Source organism: Arvicola amphibius, chromosome 3 (assembly GCF_903992535.2).
Source record: "Arvicola amphibius chromosome 3, mArvAmp1.2, whole genome shotgun sequence".
In the NCBI taxonomy this organism is placed as follows: Eukaryota; Metazoa; Chordata; class Mammalia; order Rodentia; family Cricetidae; genus Arvicola; species Arvicola amphibius.
In genome coordinates this window covers 169,407,251-169,435,016 of record NC_052049.1, presented here as the reverse complement: position 1 = coordinate 169,435,016, position 27,766 = coordinate 169,407,251, and the positions used below count along the sequence as shown (strand labels likewise).

At 46.8% G+C, this 27,766-nt stretch overlaps 1 protein-coding gene across 1 annotated transcript; it reads left to right on the top strand.

Annotated features, from left to right (window-relative positions):
• Positions 1 to 653: 653 nt before the first annotated feature.
• On the top strand, positions 654 to 27,503 carry Tf (transferrin). Its single transcript, XM_038323681.1, has 17 exons — positions 654 to 810; positions 2,862 to 3,034; positions 7,281 to 7,389; positions 8,105 to 8,281; positions 8,940 to 9,072; positions 10,044 to 10,099; positions 10,549 to 10,727; positions 11,775 to 11,952; positions 13,459 to 13,610; positions 14,971 to 15,061; positions 16,140 to 16,169; positions 17,862 to 18,017; positions 19,425 to 19,554; positions 21,767 to 21,831; positions 23,863 to 24,047; positions 25,631 to 25,817; positions 27,307 to 27,503. The coding sequence occupies exons 1-17, from the start codon at positions 768 to 770 to the stop codon at positions 27,339 to 27,341; spliced, it is 2,079 nt and encodes a 692-aa protein (XP_038179609.1). The 5' UTR covers positions 654 to 767; the 3' UTR covers positions 27,342 to 27,503.
• Positions 27,504 to 27,766: the final 263 nt, after the last annotated feature.

Here is a 27,766-nt window from a genome sequence, read left to right as displayed (position 1 = left end):
GTGTTCTTTGCACTCACACCGGCCCTTTGTTCTGAGTCTCGGTTTGACCACTTCCTAACAGTGGGAGAGAGTTTCGTGCCCCTGTTCCTAGCCTGGGCTGTCCCACCAGAAGCTCAGGGACAGGACACTTTCAGCCCCAGCGCAGGCTCTACCCGGCAGGGATGGAGAGAGTGAGGCTCTTGGTACGTTCCCATGATCACCTGTGAGAGCAGGGGCTGCTGCCTCTCTAACCAGAGCCCAGCTTTCCTCTCTTTATGTTCCTTCTCGGGTTCTAGACTGGGATCCAGGGCAGTTCCCTCCCCTCTCCAGCCTCAGTCTCTCTTTGTCAGGCTGATGAAGCTGCTGGCAAGCAGCTCTGGTACCCGGGGTACTGGAGCATGTCACTCCCGCCCAAGCGGCTATAGCCATGCCGTTCCTGGCACCGAGAGAGCAGTGATAACAAAGAGTGGATTTTGCTTTAGGCCTCCTTCCAAACAGCTTTTTTTTTTTTTTTTTTTTTTTTTTTTTTTTTTTTTTTGTGGTGGTGGTGGATTCCATGCGCAGTTCTGTCTCACAGCCCCACAGCTCAGGAAATGAGGTGATCATCAGGGCAAGAAAGGAAGGGGGAGGGGATGCGGGCTATTGGGCAATTGGGCTGCGCAAACACAGGAGGTCAAAGATTGCACCCAGCCAGCCCGCTCCGGACATAAAGGGGAGCGGGTCACAGAGAAGCGGTGCAGAAGCGGGTTGGTCTGTGTTCCCCGCTCCTCGCCACACACACCGGGAGGATGAGGTCCACCGTGGGCGCCCTGCTGGCCTGTGCTGCCTTGGGTGAGTGTGAGCTGGGAAGGGCTGTAGATGACTGCCTGCAAGCGAAAGGCTGAGCCTGCCTTTTGCTTCTCCCTGCCACATCGCCATCCTTCGATAATGTAGGAATAACCTTGACTCAGTCGTCTGGGGCCCGAATTCAGTGTCTTCCTTTTCTTATGCTCCTTGTGCTGTCTCCCCTATGTCCAGTAATTTGCAGATATGGTCTATGATAAGGTAGAAAACTTTTAACCAGTTTACCTAGGTATTACCTTGAGCCACCTAGTGTAGTCCAAACAGCTTGGTGGATAGTCAGGACTACTGGGATCTAACTGTGCTATTTGTTCACTGCCTGATGTCCCTTGGATGCCTTCGGCGCTGGTGGCTCAGACTGCGGTGTGGGATTCGAAGCCAGAATTCTTGAGTTCGAATCTTGCCTATACTTCTCCTGTGCCAGGTGTAGTTACAGCACCTGCCTCGGAGGGTCAGGTGAGGGTGAAGTCACAAGATCCTGCTGATTCCTCTCCAGATGGGGTCTCGAGGACCCACGTGCCTGCCCTCGTTGGACTGTTGGAACCTTCTAGTCTGAGCTATTTGCCTTCCTTGAAAACTGTCAACATGGGAGAGGCTCCCATGCTTTTCAACTCGGGCCACCTCATGTGCACAGTGGCGCATGACGAGGGACAAAATTTACAATTTAGATTAAGTAGTTTGAAGCACTAGGGAGGTGGTTTAGGTAAAGTTTCCTATTTAGTTTCCCCCTGGCCAGCGTGGAATAAAGGGAAGGAGTTGGGCACCCAGTCTCCCTGTTGTCCTTCCCTAGCCATCCTCACCTCGCCCACCTGACCCCATCCTTTGTGCATTGTGGACCTGGCTGAGTCAGTAAGTCAGCCCTGTTGATTTGTTCCCTAAGGAACAGATGTGATGAAAGCCAGGCCTGACTGCCAAATCTCATGGATGGTATCTCGCCATCACACGGATTTTAACAGTGACACAATTGGGAAGGTAATTCAGTTGGGGAGATGCTTGCCACATAAGCATGAAGACCTCAATTCAGAACCTTAGCACCCATGGGAAAAGCTGGGAACCTTAGCACTCTGGGGAAACAGAGATAGGAAGATCCCAGGGACTTATGGCCAGCCAATCTAGTGGAATTAGCAAGGCTCAGATTCGGTGAGAGATCCTGTTTCAAAAACATCAGGCAGCAAGTAATAGCAGAAGACACCCCATGTTGCCCTTTGGCCTCCATTTGTGCCTATCTGCACATGCGCGTGCACACACACCACACACACACACACTCGCACACACATACACTCGCACGCACACACACCTATTTATAGATGCACATGCACACAAATCGTGATGCACAGGATTATCTTCGGCTATTTCTCTAAACGGAGAACAAACAAAGTGGGGTAAAGCATTGAGGGAAGGTTTGGTAGAAGCAGAAGCCATTGAGTAGAAGGGAGTTCCTAGCTTTTTCTAGGCAGAAGGTAGCTGGAAAGTATCACAGGGGAATTCACAATCTAACTGCGGCCCAGAGAGAGGCAAAGCGCAGAAAATGGTTATCTTCCTCTGTTGTCTGGCCAGCAGACCTGGACCGCTAACAAACACGGTGAGCTTGGACAATCAGGCCTCACTTCCGGAGTGCAGCTCCCTCGTTTCTGAAAGCTGGCATTCCTTTCCCGGGATCCTCGGAGTTGGAGCACAGAGCCTTGGGTCAAGGTGGTTGAGAACGGTGCTCGCATTCTGGAACTCACATTTTGATGTAGATCTTCAGCCATGATGGCGAGGCAAGGGGTTGGGAGAATTGTGGGCTTCATCCTCGGCTCTCCCAGAATCCCTCCAAGCAGCCCAGGGGTAGGTGGGAAGAGGAGAGGCCACTGGGATGAGCCAACTTCTCTGTCCGCAGCATCAGAAAGCAGCAGAGCCCTGTGCTCTCTCATGACGGCCAACAGGAGTGGAATGAGGGTGTGACAGAGGGGAGGGGGCCAGAAAGACGCTTCAGAAAGTGGCGCTTTCTCTCCCCTGGCACAGGAAGTGGGTCCCTTATGCCTTTGCTTTCTCTCCTGCAGGACTATGTCTGGCTGTCCCTGACAAAACTGTAAGATGGTGCGCAATATCAGAGCATGAAAACACCAAGTGCATCAGTTTACGTGACCACCTGAAAAACCTCCTTCCAGCCGATGGTCCCCAGCTTGCCTGTGTGAAGAAAACCTCCTACACTGATTGCATCAAGGCCATTGCAGTAAGTCCCCGCTGCCGCACACGGTAGAAGGCTGCAGGGCTTGTTTTCTTTAGTCATTGTAGAATATGGAGGGCAGGTAGGAGGCTGATGTGGGAGGTAGGCAACCCCTGATGCGCTTCAAATCACGTCAAAAATGGACATAGAAGAAGTCGTGGTTACTGTCCATAGGCAGGGGGCAATGCACCCTGAAAGGTAACTGCTTAGAGGCACTTAAGTTCTATGAACTTGGGGTGGGGGTGGGGGAACAAGCATCAAAAGTTATTGTCTAACTCTGCTGGGAAGTTCTCTTTCTCTCTCTTCCTCCCTTCCCCTTTCTCTTTCCTCCCTCTGTCTCTGTCTCTGTCCATCTCTTTCTCTCTAGTGTGTGTGTGTGTGTGTATTTCTAGGGATTGAGCCCAGGGTTTGAGGAATGCTAGGCACACACTCTAATGCTGCATTACATCCCCCCACTATATAGGTTCTGGGTGCGTCTTTGGTAAGATGAGTGGATGTAGGGGGCAAGAATTAAGAGTGATGACCGCAGATCCCTTTGCTTTCCTCTCTTCCCTCCTTCAGCTCTTGTCCACCCGAGGTTGTCAGTCCCTCTTCTAGCCAGGGAGCTGCAGGGTTGGTTACCTTTACCCTCGAGGTGTCCACAGTCTAGTAAGGAGAGGAGAGAGGATTGTAAGTGAGTGAACTATTAATGTGGACAAAAGGAAGGAAGAGAGTTCCAACAGGGACGCACGGAGAAAACATGTCAGTCCCTGTCGTCAGCATCAGTCTCTTTGAGAAGGAAGCAATGAGGCTAAAATTCAACAGGTGACCCAGGGTAGGGCTCCCTACTAAGAGCCACGGTGCACACCAGGAATGAACAGCACACTCAAAGGCAGCGCCAAGCTAGTGAACCAGAGAAACCCAGCCTGCTCTTTGGGGGAACAAGATTTGTAATTGTGAGTACTGCCAGCAGGGGGAGCACTGAGCTCCATTCCAGTGTGTGGTAGATCGGACATTTCATTAAGGGAGGGGAGTGCAGGAACTCAAGAGTCACGGAAATGAGTGGATGAAGATTGCTCAAAGTGAACCCGGTGAACCTGGTGAGGCTAGCAGTGTTGGCTGACTGGCAGTTAGCTATTTAGGGTTCCATTTTCACATAGAGGTGGGGAGATAGATGCCTTGTTCTTTTCGATAGATATCTATCGAAGGAGGTGTGTGTGTGTGTGTGTGTGTGTGTGTGTGTGTATCTCTGTGTGTAACACTTCTGAGTTGCAACAAATACACAGTCACACCCAGAAGCCTTGTTTTTGCTCATAGAAAGGGAGAGGAAAGTCTTCATTTATTGTACTCCCAAAGAGAGAGGACATTTTTCCTGAAGGTGGTGTGCTTTCTCAGGCAAGCACATGAGAGGGTTGGGGTCATCCTAGGGATACAGCCTTATACTGGAGTACAGTCAAGCCTCTTGATGCAGGAGCTTGGATGGAGTTGTCATGTGGGGACAGGTCTCCAGTTCTCTGAGCAAAGCAGGGCAGACCAAGGGGAGGGAAGAAATAGAACAAATTGATGCAGATAGCCTGGTCTCTTTTGGGGACTTAGTATCTAGTATGAAGAAATGGCTTTAGAGTTTAGAATCCTTCTGCCTCAGCCTCCCCAGTGCTAGGATTACAAACATGCATCATCACTGCTGGCTTTAAGCTGGGAATGAAGCTCAGAGGTAGGAGCCTAGTAAAGTGAAGCCCTGGGCTCAGTCTACAGCATTGCAAAACAGAAAACATTTTAAAAGGCTTTGACAACTCAAATGTCCATGGTTGGAAGAGTATGCTAACAAAAAGTAGAAAATGCATACAAGGGAATAATTTCAGCCTTAAAAAAAATGTGAAATTCGGACCCAGGTTACAGTGTGAATGAACCTTGGAAACATAAGCTAGACACACTGGGACAAATACTGTAGGGTTGCATCCAGCGATGACAAGAATGGAGTCGGATGCAGGAAGCTGGATAATGGTTACTGGGGACTGGGGCAATGGTGTGTATGTGCGTGGCATGCGTGTGTGCGTTTGAACTGTTTAATGGGCAGGAAGCTAGATAACTGATACTGGGAGCTGGAGCAATGATTGTGTGTGTGTGTGTGTGTGTGAGTGTGTGCATGTGTGTGTGTGAACTGTTTAATGGACAGGAAGCTGGGGGGCTGCTACTGAGGACTGGGGCAATGGATATGTGTGTGTGTGTGTGAGAGACACACACACACACACACACACACACAGAGAGAGAGAGAGAGAGAGAGAGAGAGAGAGAGAGAATGTGAGAGAGCTGTTTAACGGGCAGAAAGCTGGGTGGCTGCTACTAGGGACTGGTGCAATGATTGTGTGGTGTGTGTGAGTGTATGTGTGTGTGTGTGTGTGTGCACGTGTGTGTGTGTGTGCGTGTGTGTGTGAACTGTTTAATGAGCAGGAAGCTGGGGGGCTGTTACAGGAGACTGGGGCAGTGGGGGGTGGGTAGAATCTCGTTGGGAAGATGAGAATGTTCTGGAGATGTATGGTGGTGATGGTTTCACAACAATGCAGATTATTTAAGTGTCCATCTTCAAAAAGGTCACAGTGGTAATGTGCATGGCTATTTTATGACAATAAAGAAACCAAAGCCATTAAAATTTGACTTCTATCATTAGTTGATCTCGCTTAGACATACGTTCTTATTACTTATCTTTAACGTGGCTGAGACCACGAAGGCATAGTTTTGCTTTTAAAATTGATCAGTAAGAACTCTGTTTTCAAGTGTCTAGACCAGTGGTTCTTAACCCCCTTAGGGTTGTTGAGCAATCCTTTCACAAGGGTCGACTAAGATCATTGGAAAGCTCAGGTATTTACATTACAGTTCACAACAGTAGCAGAATTACAGGATGAAGTAGCAATGAAATAATTTTGTTGCCACCACAGCATGAGGAGCTGTATTAAAGGGCTGCTGTATTAGGAAGGTTGGAAACCACACTGGTCTAGATCAAAAGCAGATGGGCTCATTTTAAGCCTTTAGGTAAAGGGCAACCCATTTGTAGGACTCTTCCCCAGTGCAGGGCAGTGCTCTACTTCGGAATGAACCTTGCTAGTCCTTTTAAAAGAAAAAACCTTAAGGAAAGAGAAAATAACCTGTTGACATAGTTGGAATAGCCAAGTGGCTTACTGATTTAAACACAAGAGTCCAGTGGGGTGCGGGGCTGTATTCTTGTCATTCTAGTACTTTGTAGGCTGAGGCAGGAGGATCATGAGTTCAAAATCTGCACAGATACATAAACTGCCTTAAAACAAACAAAAATACCAAAACAGTTGAATATTCACAAAAGCATAAGATAAAATAATCAAACAACGTTGAGGTAATGAAGATAAGAAAGAAGCCAGACTATATGGCTCCAAATCCCAGCTGAATGTCTTAGCAGCCACATGACGTGCCAAAGCTGCTTCCCCTTTATATGACTCTGCTTTTCCTCACCTGTGAAAATTGAACTGGAGGTGGGGGAGGCTGTCAAATGTCCAAGTAGACAATTATACCAGAAATGAGGGTGAGAGGGAGACCCTGAACCTTGAATCATCCTGCCTGTGTCTACCAAACTCTGGGATAACAGGTGTGTGTGTGTGACCACAGCATGCTAGCCCCTACTGTTTCGTGGGCCCAGGACTGTAGGGAAACACAATGAGTCCCGAGTCAGTGGAGAGCCAAGTGCCTTCAAGGATTTCATCTTCCTCGGAGGCAACTCCACAATAGCACCCACAGAGGAGCTGACGGGAACGCTCAGAACACAAGGGTCTCTGATGAAAAACCTTTCTGGGTGGCTGAGCATGGAAAGAGAGGTCCCCGAGTGCTCGAGAAAACCGTCTCAGAACCTACAGTACAGTGGCTAGGCCCGCCTCTAGGCCCGCCTCTGAAGGGGGAGGGACCCTTTCCCCAACCAAGCCTGCCAGGCCAAGCCTCTACAATTGCCGACAGTAAATCCGCATTAGAGTATTTTTGGCTAGGTGCTGGACAGACACATCATCGGGAAAAGAGAAAAACACTCTGTTATTTTCTCTTTGTGAAAGAACAGAGCAAATGTGAACGGTAGTGAAGGGATCTTCTGACAGAAACAGAATCAACGCATGCTAGCAGGGTTGGATGTGTTCTTGTTAGAGCTGGGGTTTTCTGGCCCTAGATGCATGGGCCATTGCTGTCCCGCCCCATCTGTTCTGGCTTAGGGAGGCCTTCTTTGGAAGCAAGAGCTTCATTGAGGATTATTCTCTCTTAGGGAAGTGAAGCAGATGCCATAACCTTGGATGCCGGTTGGGTGTATGAGGCAGGCCTGAGTCCCAACAACCTGAAGCCTGTGGTAGCAGAGGTCTATGGGACACCTGAAAGTAAGTTCTCCCAAAGGACCCAGGAGTGGTGTTGCGGCTTTGTCCCCTAGGAGACATTAACTCTCATTTCGTAGGCAGGTATTAGATATTAGATTCTAGCAAGCATTCTTTTCGGGGAGTCAGTGAGGAATGAGAAAAATCTTCTAGTCCTCCAGGCACAGATCAAAGCATCTGGGGACTTTGGGCTGGTTTAAGGCCAGTATGGACCTTCTGAGTCAGACATCCTCAGTGGACAGAGAGCAACCTGGGGTCCAGCCTGGTCTTCACTGGATCTGGTGATGTGTCCAAGCTGGAGCGTCGGGTGCCATAGACATGGGAGAACCCATCCGATGGCACACAGTGAGAGCCCAACAGTCCGAGTCTTCTAAGATCACTCTGACTGTCCAGAGGATTTAAAATACTTTGAGGGAGGCAGCAAATGTGAGCCCCTATTGTAACAGATCCATGTTCCTGGTGGCTTCGGGTTGGTGGACAAGAGCAGGGTAAACAGCATCCTTGACCCTTGTGCAGGTGCTTCTCGACCCTGTGTTTTCTTGGGATGATGTTACAAAGGTTCCCTCAGCCTTTAAGCCAACAGAGGTTTCTCTGACTTCTTACAAGCCAACTGCACCTAGGTTACCCCTGGGTCTCTCTTCCCTCCATCAGAGCCAAGCCCTGATGAGCAGTGTTTCCCTGTGCTATGTCAAAGTACTCCATTCACACTGTCTCCTTTCAGAGCCACAGACCTCTTACTTGGCTGTGGCTGTGGTGAAGAAGGATTCTGGCTTCCAGCTGGATGAGCTCCAAGGCAAGAAGTCCTGCCACACTGGCTTGGGCAGGTCTGCAGGATGGAACATCCCCGTCGGCTTACTTTTCTGTAAATTTCCGGAGCCTCGCAGTCCCATTGAGAAGGGTAAGCTGTCACCTCTGTTCCTGGATATCCTGCTAAGGTCACGCAGTCATGATTAGTCAGGCAGGTAGATTGAACTCCAAGGTGGTGGCGAGAAATCGAAACGTCTAGAGTGGCAGGTCCGTGGTACCAGCTGTCCACGGGGATGGCAGCTGGGCCCTTTTTGTCGTTGTGAGCTCCCAATACACCAGCAGAGGCTGTCCTGAGGAGGGAAGGAAAGGGCAGACGGGTTCGCAATGGATTTCCATATTCACAGCAGCTGTGCCTGCTCCCCACCCCCCAGTTCCTGTCTGGAGACGTGATTCACTCTGCTAAAGGGTGCTTTGGTGCCACCTGCTGGGCATGAGGTTGTTCCGCACCTCTCTAGGCTGTTCTACCTTCCCGAGAGGCGCCCTCTGTCGGAAAGATCTGGGAAGAGAGTGGTTGAACAAAGGTCGAGGGCTAGTCTTGGCTAGCAGGAAATACTACTGGTGTACCTCAGAAGGTATCTGCAGGGCAGAGGTTTACCTGTTCCTGCTTAGAAACCCTGCTCAGCGCGTGCAAGGCTGAGCCAGGAGTGTGCTTGCTGGCTTCATCGCTTCGTGCCTCTGAATTGCCTTAGGAGCCCAGGCTGTGAGGCATTGTGCTTACGCCTTGTTGTCCATTTCTTTGTATTGAGCAGCCGTGGCCAGTTTCTTCTCGGGCAGCTGTGTCCCCTGTGCAGATTCGGCATCCTTCCCCAAACTGTGTCAACTGTGCCCAGGCTGTGGCTGCTCCTCTCTCCAACCATACTATGGCTATGCAGGCGCCTTCAAGTGAGTTGAGATGGCCTCTCTGGTGACCAGTGCTGAAAGTCCTCAAATGGGGGTTCTTTGATGACCTGAAGCAGATCCTCACCTGCCTAAAGTCATCTAGGGAGCTTAAACTTCTCCCAAGGAGGCAGGGGTACAACCTGGAACTCTCAAGGCCAGGCTAGCAACATTCCCTTTCATCTGATGAGATAGCTCACGCCCTGTTCTAGGAGTCCCCTCCTCTCTCTCTCCTCAGAGCTCTTGCATCTGGCTGGTGTCTCCTCTCATTGAGCTGGCCAGCATCTGAAGGGACTAACACACCTCTTGTGCCTGGGGATGTGACAGAGCCTCTGCCCCTGTGACAGCAATGAACCATGCTTAATATACTGGACACTCCCCTGTCCCCAACCCGACAGTACATTTGGCCTTTTTAAATTATTTTTTACATATATATTTTGATCATATTATTTCCCTTCCCCCAACTCCTCCTAGATCATACACACATACACACACCACCACCACCACCACCACCACCACCACCAACAACAACAACAACAAAGGTCAAAACAAAAGAAACAAAAAACAAACCAAACAAAAAGCACAGAAGTAAAAAACAAAAACAAAGCTTGGAGTCTGTTTCGCATTGGCCAACTATTCCTGAGGCATGGGGGCCTGCCCTGAAGAAAACTGATCTTCCAAGAAAGCATCAGTTGCAAATAGCTTCCTTGTTAGGAGGGGGACTTTGTGGCTGGTTTCCTGCTCTCTCTTTTTATCTCGCTTATACCCTGAAGTCCACATAGCCAGAGTAGAAATACCATCATCTTCTGCACTAGGGATTTGAAGCTTTTTACATTAAAATGTTTTTACCTTCTTTTTGCCAGTTTGGGGTAGAAATGGAGGGGCATTCGTCCTGTGTGGGCTCATCCCCCCTCTCAGCAGTATTCCAAATGTCAGCAGGCCACCAGAGTCTTTCTTTCTGTGCTTCTTTCCCACAGGTGTCTGAAAGATGGAGGTGGGGATGTGGCCTTTGTCAAGCATACGACCATATTTGGTAAGCGATGGGAAAAGTCTGGCAGGTTTCCTGTCCCCTTTTGCCGTCAGTAGGCGAGCACGAGCTTGCATGGTTTCTCTATCATTGCTTGAGTTTATACATGAGTAGAGGCAGGTGCTTTTGGGGTCTCCACCTAGATTATGGGCCCCTTTCTATCACTCAAACCACACAATAGCTCTTCTTCTAGAGAAGGGTTGCCATAGCTAAGGTTTGGAGATTGGTCTGGCTGACCCTGGCCTGTCAGCCATCTTGCTGAACTCAGACTCATGGGATGGAGGCCGTCATTGATTCACTAGTCCTCCAAAACCTCCATGCCTTCATCCTGTTTTGGGCTCATCTTCCTGCCTGTTCCTGGCCCTCAGAGATCCCTCCAGGCCGTTCAACTCATGCTTTCTCTGATAAGAGGACTGCAAAAGTGGGAGGTGCTCACCTGAACTTTCCCTCCTTAGAGGTCCTGCCACAGAAGTCTGACAGGGATCAATATGAGCTGCTCTGTCCTGACAACACCCGCAAGCCAGTGGATCAATTTGAGGAGTGCTACCTGGCCCGCGTCCCTTCCCACGCTGTTGTGGCTCGAGCTGTAGATGGCAAGGAGGACTTGATCTGGGACATCCTCAAAGTGGCCCAGGTATCCCCCCCCATTCTTCCCTACTGACAACTCCGTGGTCAGATCTTGACATCTAGACATACTAGAACAGGAAACAGTGGGGACCCTGCCATGTGTTACGACCTCTTCCACATCCCCAGCTGGGACTCCTTGTAGAGTAGCAGGAGCCTCCTCTGGTATCAATATCCACCATGAAGATGGACGCAAAAAAAAAAAAAAATCCTGCACTAGCTCAGAATTGAGTATAATAAAGGGTCACTTATTTAGGGGTAGACTCACAGATCACAGTCCTCTGCTTGAGCGGGAAACAGCAACCGAATCCAGCAGCTGGAAGACAGAGAGAGAGAGAGCGAATACACACTTTACATCGGCAATTATAGGATAAAAGGCCATGCCCAAGTGGGCAGGTAACTTAGAGGCTACTAGCTGAAGGATTTCCTACAGTACACCGCCTTTTGACCAGTGACACATTTTCCATCTAAGGTAGGCCCTTAAGGCCCAGAGAAAATCTCAAAAGGCTCTCCTGAAACCCAGAAGGAAAGAGAATCTCTCTTTATCTCCCCACTCCTTCACACACACACACACACACACACACACACACACACACACACACACACTATACACACATATGCACATACACACGCCCATCCTGACTGTAGAGGCACTGATATCCCCCTGCCAGTTCTGTGTCTCTTGGCTGGGGTTGGTTAAGACAACTGATCCAGCCTACTTATCTGTCCATCAAGCATGTAAGGGGCAACCATCCAGGACCAGCCTCCGCACTAGGGTCACTTCTTGTTCTCAGTTAGCTCTCAGCCACTCAGGAAGATGGGCTCAGAAGCACAGGGAAGGAGACCGTGGGATGGTCCTTCCAAGGCACTGGGTAACAAAGGAGCTCAGTGATGGAGAACATGCCTGAATGCCTTTTTTTCCTAGGACCTCCAAGTTCCCCGTGGTTTTAAATCAGTTTCCTGGAGTTTTTCCTTGTTCTCTTCAGTCCTGCTACTTACCCTCCCTAATCCCTGTTGCTGTTTGCTGCTGTTTTTTTTTTTTTTTTTTCGGAAAAAGGAAAATTTTGGCAAAGGCAAATCCAAAGACTTCCAACTGTTCGACTCTCCTCTTGAGAAAGACCTGCTGTTTAAGAACTCTGCCATTGGGCTGTTAAAGATCCCCTCGAGAATGGACTACAGGCTATACCTTGGCCATAACTATGTCACCGCCATTCGGAATGTACGGGAAGGAAAGTGTAAGTATTCAGAAAAAGCCAGGTGCCCCCAAAGAATGTGGGGAACTAGGCAAGGTCAAGAAAGCAGCCAGAGTCTTCTGGGGACTGTCAGCCTCTCCTGGTGCTCCTATTTTTGTCTCTTGTTTGTGAGCCCAGGGCTGGAGTAATGCTAGGTAGTATCCACCATGAGAGGGCCTGGAGGTCACCAAAGGCTTGAAAGGCTGTTCACATTTTAAATGACCTGGGTTGGTACTAGTATCATTTCCTCTGCATAAATCAGGGTATTCCCATGCCCTTTATGAAGCCAATTAGACTATTAAAAAGTAAATAACTCAAAGTTTCTGCAGATTGCACCTCTCTTGTCAATACTGTGGTCAACACAAGCCTAAAGAAGCTGTATGTCTAGGGAGGTTGATCTCACCCCGAGTTTCACTGGGGCACTGAAAGTCTGCCTGGTAATTTATTCATTCAATGGATATCTATTGAACTCTGGACATGCTGGACTTTAAAACACGTATTAGATTCTGTCATCCTGGAACTTTCAGGGCAGGGGGAGGACAAATGGTTGAGAGATGGTCACACTACTGGAAAACTAATCACAGAGTGAGAAAATGGAAAATAGCAGCAGCAGTAAAATAGTAAGTTCCTACAGGAGTGAAAAGCAAAGTCAAACAGACCTTCCTGGCCAAGGGTTGAGCCCCTGTGAGGGAGTGATCTGGGGAACAAGCCTAAAAGATGGGCATGTGTCCATTTATCTGTCTGTCTGTTTGTCTGTCTGTCTGTCTATCTATCTATCTATATCTATCTATCTATCTATCTATCTATCTATCTATCTATCTATCTATCTATCTATCTCTTTGCTGGACATATATTATAATGACTCCATGATAGCACTGCTTAAATGGGAAGGTGCCCTGGTGAATGACACGGTGTGTCTCTTTCTCTAGCACAATTTATATTCCCCCATGTGGAAACCTATGGCAAACCATGAACACAGAAATAAGTGATTAGTTAAAAGCGCTATTTGAAAGAGAAGGGAGAAAGAAAAGCGTTCAGATGTTAGGGTGTGCTGAGGTTAGAGAATCAGCTTTTCAAAAGAAAAGGCTGGAGTCTAGAGAGATGACTCAGTGGTCAAAAACAAGTATGGCTTTTGAGAGGATCCTAGAGTGTCTCCCAGTGCCCATATTAGACAGCTCACAACTGCCTGTAACTCCAGCTCCAGAGGCTCTGACACCCTCTCCCAGCCTCTGAGGGTACTGTACATGCACAAACCCACATATAGATACGTACACACATACCTAATTAAAGCTAAAGACAAATAATCTTACCAAAGAGGAAAAGCTGAATTTAAATGAAATTAACCAAAGTAGGACTGTCTACTGTCTTTGCTTCCCTAGGTGATCATGAGTTCCTTGAATGGGATCTAATTATCTCCTTTGCATGAAGCAGTCTAGAGCATTGACATATCCCAGACAGCGGCTGGGGTTGTCTCTTTCCTGACCTCTGGTTCTTCCTCTTGAACTCCAGGTCCAGAAAGCCCCAGCAGCAATGTGCCAGTGAAGTGGTGTGCCCTGGGTCACCATGAGAGACAGAAGTGTGACGAGTGGAGCGTGAACAGCGGAGGGCAGATCGACTGTGAATCGGCAGAGACCACCGAGGACTGCATCGACAAGATTGTGGTATGGCCCTTCTGCCTGTCCAGAGTAGTGTCCCCAACACTGGCCTGCAAGGTGGCAAGTGTAGCTAGCGCAGTGTGGAAATCCCCTTTCTAGAATCCTTGATTTCATGGTCTAAGCTTAGCTCCCCAGGAGGTTCTAAGCCTTAGAGTTTGTGGGTTGAAGGGTGCCTCCAGGTTCCTTTGGCTCTTTACATTAGCCCACTGGGAGGGTAATCCCAGCCACGACCTTTTGAGTGGACTAAGATCATAATTTGCCCTGATGAGTGTGGAAGGCCTCAGTTTTGATCTCACAGGCAAGTACACATCTGCTTAATTGATCACGTTCCTTATTTTCCTATAGAGAATCTTCAAAATCCTCAGCCTGAGAAAGAAGAAAATAAGAAACCCTTGTCATCATATAACTCAGAGAAAACCCTCTTATTTGGATAGTGTTGTATAGGCTGCTTAGCACCTCCCCCTTCATCTTGTCTTAGAAGCCTCTCTTGATTTGGCATTTCTGTCCTAGAGAATGTGCTGAGGTTCTGCAAGGGTGGCACGCCTGGCGAGAGCAAGGAAGCTACGAGCTTTCACAGAGTGCCCCTCCCCCCAATCTGGCTATTCTCTAAGTTGAACCTTTGGATGTTGCTATAGTTGCTACTGTGGCTGAGGCTGTTGATGGTGGTAGTATTTGGAGACAGGGTCTTGAGGGCAGCTGCTGTTGGTCAGTTCCAGGCTGAGCTGCTACACCACATCATTCTGCTTCTATCTCTGGTGTGTTGGGATCATGTGCCACTATGCCACCACCTAGGCTTAGGGTTGCTCAGAACAAGACCTCAGGCCTCCAGTATGCTCGGCTGGCACTCTACCGACCAACTGAGCCCAACTGAGCAGTAGTTTTAGTTGGATCTTTGATAAACTCCTAAATACATGGAAACAAAGTAATACCTATTGACAACTTGCCACTGTCAACTGATCCTTCTGGAGTTTCTCAGCTCTGCTTTTGAGCTCTTAAAAACAATCCTGTGCTTTCTAAATTCTCAGTCACAAAGCAAAGCAGACCACCAACCCTGCTCCTCTGCATTTTAAAATATTACAGTATTTTAGCGGCATTCCATTTTATTGTTTTGCCTGAGTTGAGGCAAGAAAAATCAAACCAAATTAATGCAAAGCCTGCCAACTCAAAACTGGAGTCTATTTAAAAGGATACTAACGCCTGGGTGTGCCTGACCGATCACGTGGGGGGGGGTGGTCCAGTGCCAACATCTATAGTTGCCCTGGCTTTATACCTTGTGCTGGGAAGGACTTTTAAGGAGACAGTCTAGAAGGGCAGGTGGCCCAGGAAGTAGCAACTCTCCATTTGTTGTGATGTGCTTTCTTTGCAGAATGGAGAAGCTGATGCCATGAGCTTGGATGGAGGATACGCCTACATAGCAGGCCAGTGCGGTCTAGTGCCCGTCATGGCGGAGAACTATGGTGAGTGTGCGGAGTGCCTGCTTCTGTGCTTCCTTCTTTCTGGGCTATGGCGAGGAGAACCACAGCCCAGTTTATCTCAGCGTGGTGATAAAGTGCCTCCTGCCTGAGACCCTCTGTGGTTGGTTTTTCTCTTTTTCACTCTTTTTTGCTCTCTGGGGGGCCTGCCACCCAGCTCTCAAATAGGGTCTTATTATTACCTATGAATGCCCAGCCTTAGCTTGGCTTATTTCTAGCCAGATTTTCATAACTTAAATTATCCCATCTACCTTTTGCCTTAGGGTTTTTTTTTTCCTTTTCTCACTTCTGTAATATGTTACTTTCGCTCTTACTCCGTGGATGGTTGTGTGGTTGAGTGGCTGGTCTTTTCTTTTCTCCCTTGTTGATCTCCCTCTTCCCCATTTTCTCCTCCTATTAATTCTCTGCGCCTGCCAGCCCCACCTATTCTTTCTCCCGCCTTGCTATTGGCCGTTCAGCTCTTTATTAGACCAATCAGGTGTTTTAGACCGGCAAAGAAACACAGCTTCACAGAGTTAAACAAATGCAACATAAAAGAATGTAATACGTCTTTGTACCATTAAAGCAAATGTTCCACAGCATAAACAGATGTAACATATCTTAAAATACTATTCTGCAAGACCCCCCTCCCCTTCCCCAGTCTCTGGGGCTCCCTCCCCTAGAATCCCCACCATTATCTTAAAGAATGAGAGTGGTAGTGCCATCCGTCATCCCTGCTATGAGACTTCCGGTATGAAAGGGATCCCACTGCAGAGTCCATGTGGGATATCTGGAAAGTCTTGCAATGTCCAGCACTCCTGCTTTTCCCACTGCCTGTTGCAGGACAAATACATTCAGTTAACATCCACTGCAGGCTTGGCACACAGCGAACAAGACACTTGAAATGCAGTTTGTGGATGAACCCTAGAGGTCCAGCACCCAGGTGAACTCGCAAAATCTGGAGAGTCTTGCCTTAGTGTCAACCAGTGATGTGTGCAGTTTTATCCACTTGGTGGCTCCATGAGATGGGCATGGTCTTCCAACCTATACATAAATGTTTAATGATGTATTTTCCTTCCTCCAGATAGCTATGATTGTGGACAACTAAAAAGAGGTGAGTTGAATCTGGCAATCACCTTGGAAGGTAAATCCTCATTGTTGGGGGAAGTGGTTAGGCAAGTTTATAAGTCAATGGAGAGATAGAGTTTCGGAATGCAAAGTGCTGTGTGAGGGTCAGTACTCACCAAGAGGGCTGTGCTTCTGCACTCCCCGTGACTTAGACATGGGGCTTCTCATTTCGTGTTCTAATGTAGGTATTGTCCTCTGTTAGGACTCATGGGAGGATCCAGGGATTCAGAATTTAAGAGTGGTTTAGAATCCTGGAAACAAATCTAGGCTCTTCCCATTGCTTCCCTCCATTTTGAATTAAAGTCTTCAGAGTTTTAGATGATAGTTAGCACAGCCAAGGAATCCTACTGATGTGGTCCTTGCAGGACTGAGTAGAGAGCATCAAAATACTGATATCTAGGAGTGTGGATTTTTCTGCCCATCCAACCAGGCTGGGCCCAGAAATTAGACTAACCAGACTAGGGCTCTGATTAGGGATAGATCTAAAATGATGCAAAAGAGTAAGCAGGAAGCCTGACACCAGTGTGACACTCACTCACGTGATACCGAGACCCAGTGTTCAGACTCCTTAGGTTGTATTCCATGGAACCATGAGTGTACAATTCTGGCCTTGCCCCCACAACTAAACACAACCTTCTGGCTTATAGCATATCTAGAAAGAGCTGTTATTATTCCATGGATAACAACGATTGTTTTCTGTTGGGAAGAATATTCTGAATAAATTAAAATAGAAAACAGGATCACAGGTTGGTGTTCTAGCCCCTATTAGAGGATATGTTTGAACTGCCAAAAAGGACAACCAATTCGTTCTTGGTGTTTCCATTTTGCATATTAGCTCTGGTATAAAACTATATTCTCCTTATGAGAGGATGTCTGGTCTGATTAACCCCCAGGCAGGTTCATTATAGACTCTTAAGAGTTACATTCGCTTTCTGGCATCCATTTCTCTGATTTAATACTTTGGAAAGTAAGTTACAGGTTTCTAACTCCATAACCTTAGCCGTACACACACGGGTGAGGATGATAGGCCAGCCGTTTCTATCATGTTAATGTGTTGGCACTTTTGCCTTTTATTTTCACATTGTCTGGGCGCCCATGTGTATGTGGGCACACGTGCATGTTTACAACACGCCATGTAGAGGTCACAAGTCAACCTCAAGTGGCTCTTCTCAGAAGTCATCCACGTTGTCTTATGAAACTGGGTCTTTGATTGGCCTGGAGCCCCTTTAGCAGGACAAGCTGGCTGTCCGTGAACTCCAGGAATCTGTATGTTTTCATAGTCCTTTCCCTGAAATTATAGGCACACGGCATATACACCACCATGCCTGGCTTTTTCTTTACATGGGTTCTGGGACTGAACTCCAGGCTTTATGCTCTCGGGCAAGTACTTTACCAGCTGAGCCATCCCCCCTTATTTTTAAGTTGATAGATAAAAACATTTAAAAACTGTACATGATCATGGGGCACCACGTGCTCTTAGTGCTTTGCTTTTGAACTTCTTCCTGCTAGACTATCCTGTTCTTCACCAGAGTCAGCTGTTGGGGAGTTCCTTTCATGACACAGTGTGCTATTTAGGACATCCTTGCTGTTGTATGAAGACAGTGGCATCTGTTGGAAGCATATACTCTGGGAGGTCCCAGAGATATTAATAATGATTTTGGTGGCATCTTTCCTGTAGGGTATTATGCTGTGGCAGTGGTGAAGGCATCGAACCGTGACATCACCTGGGAGAACCTGAAAGGCAAGAAGTCCTGCCATACCGCCGTAGACAGAACTGCTGGCTGGAACATCCCCATGGGCCTGCTGTACAGTAGGACCAAGAGCTGCAAGTTTGGTGAGCAGAACTGGGAAAGGAACTTGGCATTGTAGAGAAAGGGGGTCCTGAGAAAGGCTGTGGGATCCAGGTCCACAGAAGTGAAGTCTCATAAAAGTGAACCTCTAGGAAATAGCAAAAATGACTGGAAGGGCTAAAGAGCCAGAGAATGGAGTGGGCGTGATTTGTCTCAGTTGCACACAATGACTTCAGTGAATATATATTTACATTTCTTCTGTCCCACGAAGAAGACCAGATGTGGGCATTCCATGGCTGATTAGGTCTTGAAGTCTCCTTCCTTTTTTCCGGCTCCACAGTTCCCATCATAGTACGTCCATGTACAAAGCTGTCTTACAGTTTCCAGGGCATTCATGATCCAGGCAGGAATGAGAGCAAATGGAAGTTTATACCATCTTTGACCCGTGTTTGAAAGGAGCCTTCTGGACATCCGAGCAATTATTTTTGATATAACTTCCTATTGTGCAGATCTTAGGTGTGTTATCACGCACCTGCCTACACACACCTTCCACAAATCAAACTAGATTTGTGTTACTGAGGAACGAAGTAAAATGGACATCGGGCAGACACTACGCTATCCCCGCTGTGGGGGTTCTATGATATGATTATTGGGGGGGGGGCCTGGGTCTCTTACGGTGTTGGTCAAGTTCCTGCTCAGCTCCTAGGAGGAGTCTTCACTTTACTCTATGTCCTCTGAAGATCCTGAGTGGAGTTTGTCTCTACTTCCTAAGTTTCTGAGTAGAAGATCCCAACAGACAGATGTTGACAACGGCTTTGCTTTCTGTTGGCTTCCTGAGTTCTTCTTTCCTAGTGCCTTCAAATTTGGGCAACTCCTTAGAAATGAGAGAACTATATAAACCTGACTGTGATTCCCACAGCCCTAGCATATGGAGGCACTGGAAACGAGGACGCATCTCTAAGCTAAGATGCTCCGGTACCTCAGAAACAAAGCCCACCTGGAGCCATGGGCAGAAAACACAGGCTCCTGACCTCTGACCCCTGGACCCTCCGGGACCTCCTGGACTTTCACAGCCATGGATGCAGCCAAAATGCAGGGGAAATTCCCTGTTTTTCTCTTCAGCTTTGAAATGAAAGGGGAAACTCAAACAAACACAACCCACATCAAACAAACAAAAATAGTGGTACAACCTCGGAAATTCCATTTCTTCATTCTTCAGGCAGGAGATGGTGGCGCTCAAAGCCCCCTACCACCCCACCCCGCCGGAAATGGGCGGTTCACCAGATCCTTTCCCACCCTTGATAGGTTTCCTTCAAAGGCCTGCAGTCTGGTGATTCTGGGTTGGTGGGTGGCAGGTTTCAGAGTGAATTGTTTAAATCCCTGTCATGTGTTAAGTAAGTCATTAGAACTGACACACGAAGAAACTGACTCTCTCTTGTTCTTGGGTCCAGATGAATATTTCAGTCAAGGCTGTGCTCCTGGATATGAGAAGAATTCCACTCTTTGTGACCTGTGCATGGGCCCAAACAAGTGTGCTCCGAACAACAGGGAGGGATATTTTGGCTACACAGGGGCTTTCAGGTGAGTTTTCCAATCCTAACAAGATGTCTTAGTCTTGAGCAGATTTCTTTTAGGATGTGATATGAGGTCTTATAGTATTGGTCTGTTAAGTGTTGCACATATTAGGATGAGAGACTTTCCCCCCAAATGTAGAGATGGCATGTGAAGGGGCCTCTGGGTCCCCACAGAGTTCTGCCTGCCAGACCAGTGAGTTCTCCACTGGGGGCAGTTTGCCTTCTGTTGCCTTGGCAATGTCAAGAGATGCTTCTGATGGTGGTGATGTTGGCGGGGGTGCCTCTGGCATTGAAGGAATGGAAGTAGATAAATCTCTACAGTGCATGGGTCAGCGCTAATTAACAAAATTCCAAATGTCACTAGTGCCAAAGCAATGCTACCTTTCCGTAATCGACAAAATACCGAGCCAGGGGTTTGGCTCAAGCTTTTCCATGCTAACCAAGAACCATACTCATTTTTGAAGTAGAGAATAATGAAGAACATGATTTCTAAATTCCTCTCTACCATGATATTTTATAGAATCTCTATCATTTTTAAACTTAAATATTAACGTTTGAATTACATATACGTATGTGTGCTGTGTGCAGGCTACCCATGGGGGCCAGAGGAGGGCGTCAGATCCCACAGAGCTAGAGTTATAGGCGGTTGTGAGCTACCTGGTGTGGGTGCTAGGAGCAGAGCTCAGGTGCTCTGCAGGAGTCACTTAACTGGCCGGGCAGTGGTGGCACACGCCTTTAACCCCAGCACTCGGGAGGCAGAGGCAGGCGGATCTCTGAGTTCGAGGCTAACCTGGTCTACAAGAGCTAGTTCCAGGACAGGCTCTAGAAACTACAGGGAAACCCTGTCTCGAAAAACCAAAAAAAAAAAGAAAAAAAAAAAAAGAAAAGAAAGAAAACACAGTCAGTTTAGGGCACAGTAGTCCCTTCACCTTTTCAGTGACTGTGCACAGGACTTTGGAAGAACTGTGGGAAGAGGCAGGTGTTTTTTCTTGATGCAAGAGGGGAAAAAGGACGGGGCCCACTGTTTAAGAGTCCGATTTACCTGGATCCGCACGTAGTTACTGAAGCACACGCTAGTTCAACACCTACATGTGTCCGCTTTCCAAGGACTGCAGTAAACGTGGTGGAACCACACACAACAGAGTTAATGTTGTTGGTATTTCTGTCTTGGAACTTCTGGGAGCTGTCTTGTGGCTCAGAACTCTTTGCTCTTTGTTCTCTATCTGAAACACCCTTCTCAGATGTGTATATGGGCCTTGCTAGAGTCAAGGGCATATGTATCAGGTTTGCTATAATTTCTGTGTTTCTCAAATGAAAAAAAAAAGAAGGAATGAGAGAAAGAGAGGGATGGGGAGAAGAGCGGGGATAAAAGAAGGAAAAAATGAAAACCAAACAACCCCCTGCATGCTCCCTAAATGTTAAAATTATTTTTTAAATGAATTACGAATACCACAGATTGACATTTACAGTCTCTCAAAAATGTTGCACAGGCATTTGGGGCTTCAAAAATCTGAAGGGATGGAGTTTCTCATCCATATTTCAGATAATGGGGAGTTATAGGGAGTTGTCATTAGAAAACTGATTCCCTGTTCCCCATGTTCATACTGGAGAAAGGATATAACCTACCGAGGAGTGTAGTAAAAATTATGATGTAGTGGGTGGGAGACGGCTCAGTGGGTAAATGTCTGCCACACACACATGAGGACCTAAGTTTGGATACCTGAAATCCACAGAAAAGTCAGGCACCAGCGTGTGTGTCTCAGTGCTTGTGGGTGTGGGATGGAGAAAAGACGGGTGGATCTCTGGAGCTCACTAACCAGCCAGTTTAGCCAACTTAGGAGCTCCAGGTTCAGTGAGAGACCATGCCTCAAGAGATAGACAGTGATCAAGGAAGATACCCAACACTGACCTCCAAATTCTGCACATATGTATACATGTGTACAGGTATGCACATCCACATGAATGTGCATATACTCTCCCCACCCTATACACAAAGAATAAGGGGGGAAAAAGTATGTAGTGTGTGGAGCTGAGTTTGTGGAACTGCATAGCAACTTGGAGGCTTTTGCTTTCCTTATTATGCATGTTGTTTAGTGATAGAACGGTCCTAACCCTTGCTGGCGTCAGGTGGCCAACCTTGGGTCTGTACGATGCCTCTGAATGACATGTGTCAATCTGACCTCCTGTCTTCCTTCTCCCCCATATCTGGACCTGTTCAGGTGTCTCGTTGAGAAGGGAGATGTAGCCTTTGTGAAACACCAGACTGTCATGGAAAACACTGAAGGTATGTGTGCTCCCTCTCCTCTTCCCTACAGAATCTGGGTCCCTGAGATTTGCTGGGGTTCTTTCTCGCCACCAGAGGGTTAACCTGCTCTTGTTCTTTGTCACCTCAGATTTCTTTTTTGCTTTTCTAAGAAAGTCTCTGATTTCTAGGCCTTGACTCTACACTTTTTCATAAAGACTGCAAAGTCTATAGCCTCCTGGCTAAAGTTTACCCAAGAGACCTGACCTTTCACCTCCTCCAGCACCTCTGATTGCCAAGCTGCTATTTTTTTTTTTTTTGCAGAGAATGCTGGCATTGCAAACCCCATTGGCACACATGCCCACCCTTCATAGTTCTCTTCTCATAGTTTCTGACCTTAAGTAGAGACATTGTTATAATTCCCTGCCAGTGTCTCCCTTTGTCCCTCCACATAACACAACAGTACTTAGGCATCAAGGCCTTGCTCATGCTTAAGTAAGACTTCACCACTCAGGGTGGTGGAAGCAATTTGGTTATATTAGAATTAAGTCGAATTAACTGTTCCACATCTACATGAGCCCATTCACATTCAATAGAACTCATCATTCCTGTAGTAGCCAAAAAAAAAAAAAAAAAAAAAAAAAAAAAAACACTCCACATAGAATGAGGCCCAATTATTTGAAAAAATGACCTCGGTTTCCATAATGGTAGAAAAAAAAAACTGTAAGGTATATAAGTAGCCAAGAAAGAACTACAGAAGTTTATTTATGTTAAGACTGAATGCTAAGAAAACTAACTGTAAGCTTAGAACATCGTGTAGACCCATATATAGGTAAATGACTATAGAGGCATAGATGGAGCCAGGCAGCGGTGGCAGCAGTGGTAGCACACGCCTTTAATCCTAGCACTCAGGAGGCAGAAGCCAGCAGATCGCTGTGAGTTCAAAGCCAGTGTGGTCTACAGAGTGAGTTCCAGGACAGACAAGGCTACACAGAGGAACCTGTTTCGAAAAAACGAAACAAAACCAAAAAATAGCCATAGATAGAAACACAGATTATGAAATTGAGATTTCAAGGATTGGAGTCAAAGGAACCAGTGGGATTTGGGGAATGCAGAAGTGAGAATTTTTAGTTTGTAAGTAGACACATTTAAAAATACTCTCACCTTGGTCTCACGTAGTATTTATTCAGTTATGGAAAGATTGTTGAAAGAACAAGTGAATGAAATGAGGAAGGTTGCAATCCTGCTTTATAGGAGAGAGATGAAAACTGGCTAAATAAAATGTCAGGAGGAGCCATGGAAAGCCTCAGGTCAGGCAAAGGCGTTTCAATTGACTGATTAAGTTTTGCAAAGAGAATACAGAAAAGATTAGGCAAGCAAGCAGCTAAGACAGGACACTTTCACCTGGGACCAGCATGAAGTCAAACTGATAATGCTGATGCTGACTTAGCACCCTATTTTTATTTATTTATTTATTTATTTATTTATTTATTTATTTGGTCTGGAGATGTGATGTGCGCAGAGATGGGGAAACTGACTTAGAGTGTCACGTTCTCTCCATGCTGGAGCCAGAAGTACAAAGACTTTGGAACTTCATTGTTGTTTGAGACAGGCAGTCCTCACTCTGTATCTCTGGCTGGTCTCGAACTCACTATGTAGACCAGGCTGGCCCCAGACTCAGAGAGATCCATTTATTTCTGCTCCCCAAAAGCTGAGGTTTAAGATGTCCACCACCATGCCTGGCCTTTTAATAAACACTTTGATGTTGTTTGGCTTTGGAATTTAATAGAAATGAAGATCCTATTTTTTAAAAAATAACACCCATGGAACATGGTTCTTTTTCATTTGACTGAGAGGGAATGTCAGAAAGGAGTACTCACCAGTAATCTCTTGTGAACTGAGTGCCACCTGAGTGTTCATTCCTCCCAACACTGCCGTAACCCTGCACACATGCTTCTGTGAGCCAGAAGGCACAGCTTTCCCACACACGAGCAGGTCAGGGACACACCTCTTTTCCCCCTTTCAATAACTAAAACGGTCAGATCTGGCTGATCCAACCTTTTCTCTACCCAGGAAGAAACCCTGACGCATGGGCTAAGGAATTGAAGCTGACAGACTTCGAGTTGTTGTGCCCTGATGGCACCAGGAAGCCTGTGACTGAGTATGCCAGCTGCCACCTGGCCCAAGCTCCAAACCACGTCGTGGTCTCCCGGAAAGAGAAGGCAGCCCGTGTTAGCACGGTGCTACTTAACCAGCAGGTATGGCCCGTCCAGGGTCTCCATTTAGTCCTAGCTGGGTCAGGTTATTTGGAGTTCAGAGCTGAGCAAAGCTTCGGTGTAGACATTTGCTTTCTGAAAACTATAATTTGGAGTCCTGAGATTGTGGATCAGAATATCCAAGTTTAAATCTCAGCTCGGCAGCTTTTCTATCCGTGCTGTCTTAGATGTATATATGGCTTAAAATTTCCAGTCTCGATTTATTTACATATTAAATGGAAACAATTAATTTTTTAAAAAAGTGAAGTAAGCACACAAAAGGCTTAGGAAACATGTGTCTAATGAAGGGGCTTACAGCGTGTTAGCTGGGACTGGATCCCTCAGACCTGGCTCTGTTTCTGTGGAATTCCTAGTCACTAGAGACAAGTTCCCACCTGATCCATGAGCTCTCAGGACCTGGAATCTGCTTTCCAGCCCCTTTTGACCTTGACTAAAGGATTCCTTTATTTTCCTCAAGTATGTTTTTCTGAAAATGAGGATGAATGATCCTGCTTCCTAGTGTCCTTTCATATAAACCTTGAGGGCCAGAAATCATTTCTGTTTCTCATGCTTAGATCAGTTGTACCATGCTCTTAACAGTTTGGAAAATACAAGACTCTCACCCTCAGAACAACCCTGTCAGGGACAGCCAGGTGCTGCTTGAATACGTGAATCCCTGGAGCCCCTCTACACACAAACATCACTCTACCTTCTGGGGTAGTTTCCTGCCTGTTAATCTGTCATTACTTTTAAAAGAAAAGAAAACAAAACAGGATAGCATGTCTTCAAAAGCCCCCTTTAAAAGCACATTGGTGAGAACATCTAGTGATGTTTCTAGTCTGACATTAGATTTGGGTCAAATAATCTTACAGTAGCTAACAGTTTCTTATCAGCGTTACCAATGTTTAAAGAGTGAAATTCTTTAACTTTTTGACAGTGTCTTAAACCTCTGCTTCTTATGTAGATCTTTTAAATACTATGTCAGCTATACAGAATTTAAACTGAAGAAGAGGGCACAGGATGATAGTCACGAGCATTCAAGGATACTCCTCGTGTGCGATAGCAATGCTAGACTGACTTCCAGCGCCCTCATTTATAGCCGTGGGCTGGGAGAAGCTACTTGGCTGGTCCAAGACACATTTAAAATGTATCCAGACTTGGACTTCTATTGGTTTCTTTTTACCATTCCTCTGAGAGGGCACATGTCTGATGTCTTTTTGGCAACCATACTGGAAGGGGCATATTATTTCTTCTTCCTTCCTATAAGCACCTCTGAGACACTTAAGCCACGGGATGGAAAAGAGAGCCGCAAAGGTGGGAGTGGGTAGTGAGAGGGGTTGGAGGTCTCAGAGGACAATAAGATAAGGGGTGTTCAGAGGACTTTGGGGGAATTGTGGAAGCATGTGGTTCAGGTTCAGGTGGGTATAAATGGCAGATAAGAGAGGTGGAAAGTTCCAAGGTATATTCCGGAGTTTTCCTTTGGTTTTCCAGGGCTGGCTGGCTTGGAGTTTTCAGCCTCCTGCAATGCCGGCGTTTTCCGCTGCTCAGGGATGTGTGTTCACAGGTATTCTCTGTTCGTTTGACAGAGTGCATTTGGAAGCAACGCTGACTGCTCTACGGGTTTCTGTTTGTTCACATCTGACACGAAGGACCTTCTGTTCAGAGATGACACCAAATGCTTGTTTAAAGTTCCAGATGGCACCACATGGGAAAAATACTTAGGAGAAGACTATGTCCAAGCTGTTGGTAACATGAAAAAATGCTCAACCTCACGTGAGTAGAATGAGCAGTGTGGAGAAGTTGCAAAGCAAACCCGGTGGCGGTCTCTGGAATGGCAGCTGTAACAGAGGAGTCAAGCGTGGCCTTGAGGAAATAGCCACACAGGCAGGATAAAACCTAGCAGATATAGCAGGATGGGTTATATATAGTAAGGGGACCACAGATCCAGGACTCTAGGGCACTGAACTTATTAGATGTACATAATCCCATCTTATTTCTAAGAAGAAAAAAAAAGGGCACCAAACTTATTAGTGGTTCTTGTCCAATATGGCGACCACTAACAAGATGTGGCTACTTAAATTTAAATTACAGCTGAATTAAATCCAGATGTCATTTCCTCAATCCCATCCAGCTACAATTTTAGCGAAAAGTAGCCCCAGCAAAGGGAATATTGTGGAACATTTTCTTAGACAGGTCTGATCTGTAGAACGTCAGTCGTGACACCTTCTGGCTAGCTCTAGTTGTCAGGGCCATCTGGAATGTCATATGCCAGGCACTGGAACAGAATAAAATGTGGTTCTGCAGTCTGTTTTGGGATTAATCGAATCACGTGAAAGCATTTGGAAGGTGTGAGAGAATCCATGTGGTGAAAAGTGGTTAGTGTTCGATTGTAGTTGGTAGGTGAGTCTTGGTCCTGATTTAAGTTGCTATCCTAGAGATACAGCTTGTGTGAGTCTGTGCTGCTGCAGGGTGTTGGCACTTTCAAGGTTTCCACGTGTGGGTTGGTAAGACGACTCAGTGGGTGAAAGAGCTCGTACCATCAAGCTTGTGGCTTTATGACCTGAGTCTGATCCAGATCTGACAGTAGAAGATAATACACACACACACACACACACACACACACACACACAGGTTGTCACGTGCAGTTCTAGTATAAGCAATGTGCTTGCTGATGTCCACTGTTACAAAATCCAAGTCAATATTTCCTTGGCCTTTATGCTGCCCAAGATGACAGTCTAATGTTGCTGTTCTCCACTCCATCCCTAGACCCAGCTTAGAAGTTGCTGGGGACTGCTAGCCACCATCTGCCTAAAAATCTCAGGAAAGAGTCTTCATGGACAACTTTTAGCTATATGAATTCAGGTGCAGAGCTTCACCCATTAAAAACAAGGTAGAGCTGGGTGGTGGTGGCGCACGCCTTCAATCCCAGCACTCTGTGAGTTCGAGGTCAGCCTGGTCTACAAGAGCTAGTTCCAGGACAGGCTCCAAAGCTACAGAGAAACCCTCTCTCAAAAAACCAACCAAACACCAAACAACAACAACAACAAACAAGGTAGAGGATGCCGTGGATTAGGAAAGTTGTGTTACAGCTACTGCATCCTTGGTGTGAGGCCTTCCCTGTGGTAGGCACAGGAGCTATGTAGGCATATAGAGATGGGCATTGGAACAATGGGCAACAACATGCAGCAGAACAATGAGCCTTGGCACCGTTGTGTAAATATAAGAGGATTCTGAAGGCCCTACCTCTCTCTTCTCTTCCCAGGACTCCTGGAAGCCTGCACTTTCCACAAAAGTTAAAATCCAAGATGTGGGCTGCCACAGTGATGGAGACGAGTGTTGCCCTGATCCATGGACTTCCCTTGGCTTCTGTGGCCTGAGGGGTTCAGGCCAACTGGGTCCGTCTTCATGTTTGTGTATCTCCATGTAATAGAGCACAAAATAAAAATGACCATGACTTTATATTTCCCAAGTTCCATTCTTTTCTAAATGTTTTCACCAGGATTTCTTTATACAATCTGACTATATCTGTTTACAACTGAACCTTGTCTTCTGAGTTCGAGATTCAGGTTGTCAGGGCTGGTGAGATGGCTCAAGGGTAAGGGCACTGACTGCTCTTCCAGAGCACCGGGGTTCAATTCCAGCACCCACATGGGGGCTCACGATGGTTTGTAACTTCGATTCCAGAGGCTCTGATGCTTTCTTCCTCTCCGCAGGACCCTGCA